Source organism: Sinocyclocheilus rhinocerous, unplaced genomic scaffold (genome assembly GCF_001515625.1).
Source record: "Sinocyclocheilus rhinocerous isolate Xijiao unplaced genomic scaffold, SAMN03320098_v1.1 scaffold2049, whole genome shotgun sequence".
Lineage (NCBI taxonomy): Eukaryota > Metazoa > Chordata > Actinopteri > Cypriniformes > Cyprinidae > Sinocyclocheilus > Sinocyclocheilus rhinocerous.
In genome coordinates, this window is record NW_015659530.1 from 411185 (window position 1) to 412602 (window position 1418).

Consider the following 1418-nt stretch of genomic DNA (forward strand, 5'->3'; position numbering starts at 1 on the left):
ATCTGTTTGCTTATCATTGTAAATAATTGTATATAATAATATTCTGGGGAGGTAGGGAGACCGACGCCATTTTTGTTGGAACCTTGTTTATTGATTGTTTTTGGATTGGAAGTTAGGGAAGTAATTGTATTTTATTTTGTGAAAGGTAATACTGTACAAAGAAAGAGTTTGTGAGGGTATCCAAATTTTTATCTTGGGAAATCAACTAGAAAATCAAGATAAACAATGACCTGACCTGGTTTCGAGATCCGCCCTTCCTGGATTTGGTCTTGTTGAACACGGGTAGCGTGCCTGTGATGACTAGGCCCAACTCCTGAGGTCATGAAGAGAACACAAAATCAATCAAACACAATGCACTTTCACAATTTCTGTGATGTTTATTAAAAAAGGGGCTGTACCAGAGCGTCCAGGTACACGTTGGTCCACTGCACTTGTTTGGCATCTGCAAGGACCATTGGCCTGCCCAAAACATCTAGATACTCCTATGCAACAGTGAACAACACGATGCAATCAATGAGTGGTCATCCTTGGACCTTCACATACTTCTAAACAACTATCTAACCAAATGAGTCGCATTTGAAACACATTGGCACTATACAGACCTGTGTGTTTATGCGAATGGCTCCAATGGATGGGATTTCGTAGAAATATCCTAGAAAACATATATGGATTATCATATTTAATTTTTTTTTTTTTTTAGCAATCTAGTGGTGAATCTGCTAAAGAGGCTGTGAGATGTAAGAATTATTTTTGTGCTACTACCACTATGGGGCAAAAACAGACTGAGCAATACTTACCCTTATTAGCACAGGCCATCCACTTTATTGGCCAGGTGTCATAGTTATGTTGACCCACAGAGAATGTGAACACACGCACCTACACTCCAACAGCATAGTATTCAAATTCAGAGCAACGTTATTGTATTATGCCAAAAAGATCAAACAAAAAATAAAATGAATTAATTAATATTATTGGCACCCCTCAAAAAAAGTACTATAATGTGTTATAAAATGTGTGTAAATAATTATAAAATATTGTGTGCAAATATAATGCAGAATAAAATAAACACTACATATAATAATTGAAATCTTCATTTAAATGTTTTTGAGAAATTGCTTATGATTTATTTAGTACCAATTCCAACCAACCATTCCTACAAAAGTGCTGCTTCATTATAAGAATAGTGTACTCTTTTAAAAACCTATGGACAAAAATGATTGGCACCCCTAAAGGTTATCATATGAAACCTGTTTTTAGGACCTACTATATAATTATGATTTAGTACCAATTCCAACCAACCATTCCTACAAAAGTGCTGCTTCATTATAAGAATAGTGTACTCTTTTAAAAACCTATGGACAAAAATGATTGGCACCCCTAAAGGTTATCATATGAAACCTGTTTTTAGGACGGACCTA

General features: G+C 35.3%; 1 protein-coding gene across 1 annotated transcript in view; it reads right to left on the reverse strand.

The window, feature by feature from the left end:
* Window positions 1–1418, reverse strand: part of LOC107723934 (voltage-dependent calcium channel subunit alpha-2/delta-1-like) — a 142540-nt gene that overhangs the window by 47519 nt on the left and 93603 nt on the right. Inside the window, exons 13-16 of the mRNA XM_016532664.1 lie at window positions 798–876; window positions 603–652; window positions 399–482; window positions 236–313 (exon numbers count right to left, since the gene is read on the reverse strand). Coding sequence (XP_016388150.1) covers window positions 236–313; window positions 399–482; window positions 603–652; window positions 798–876 — 291 coding nt within the window. The remainder of the gene's footprint in view (window positions 1–235; window positions 314–398; window positions 483–602; window positions 653–797; window positions 877–1418) is intronic.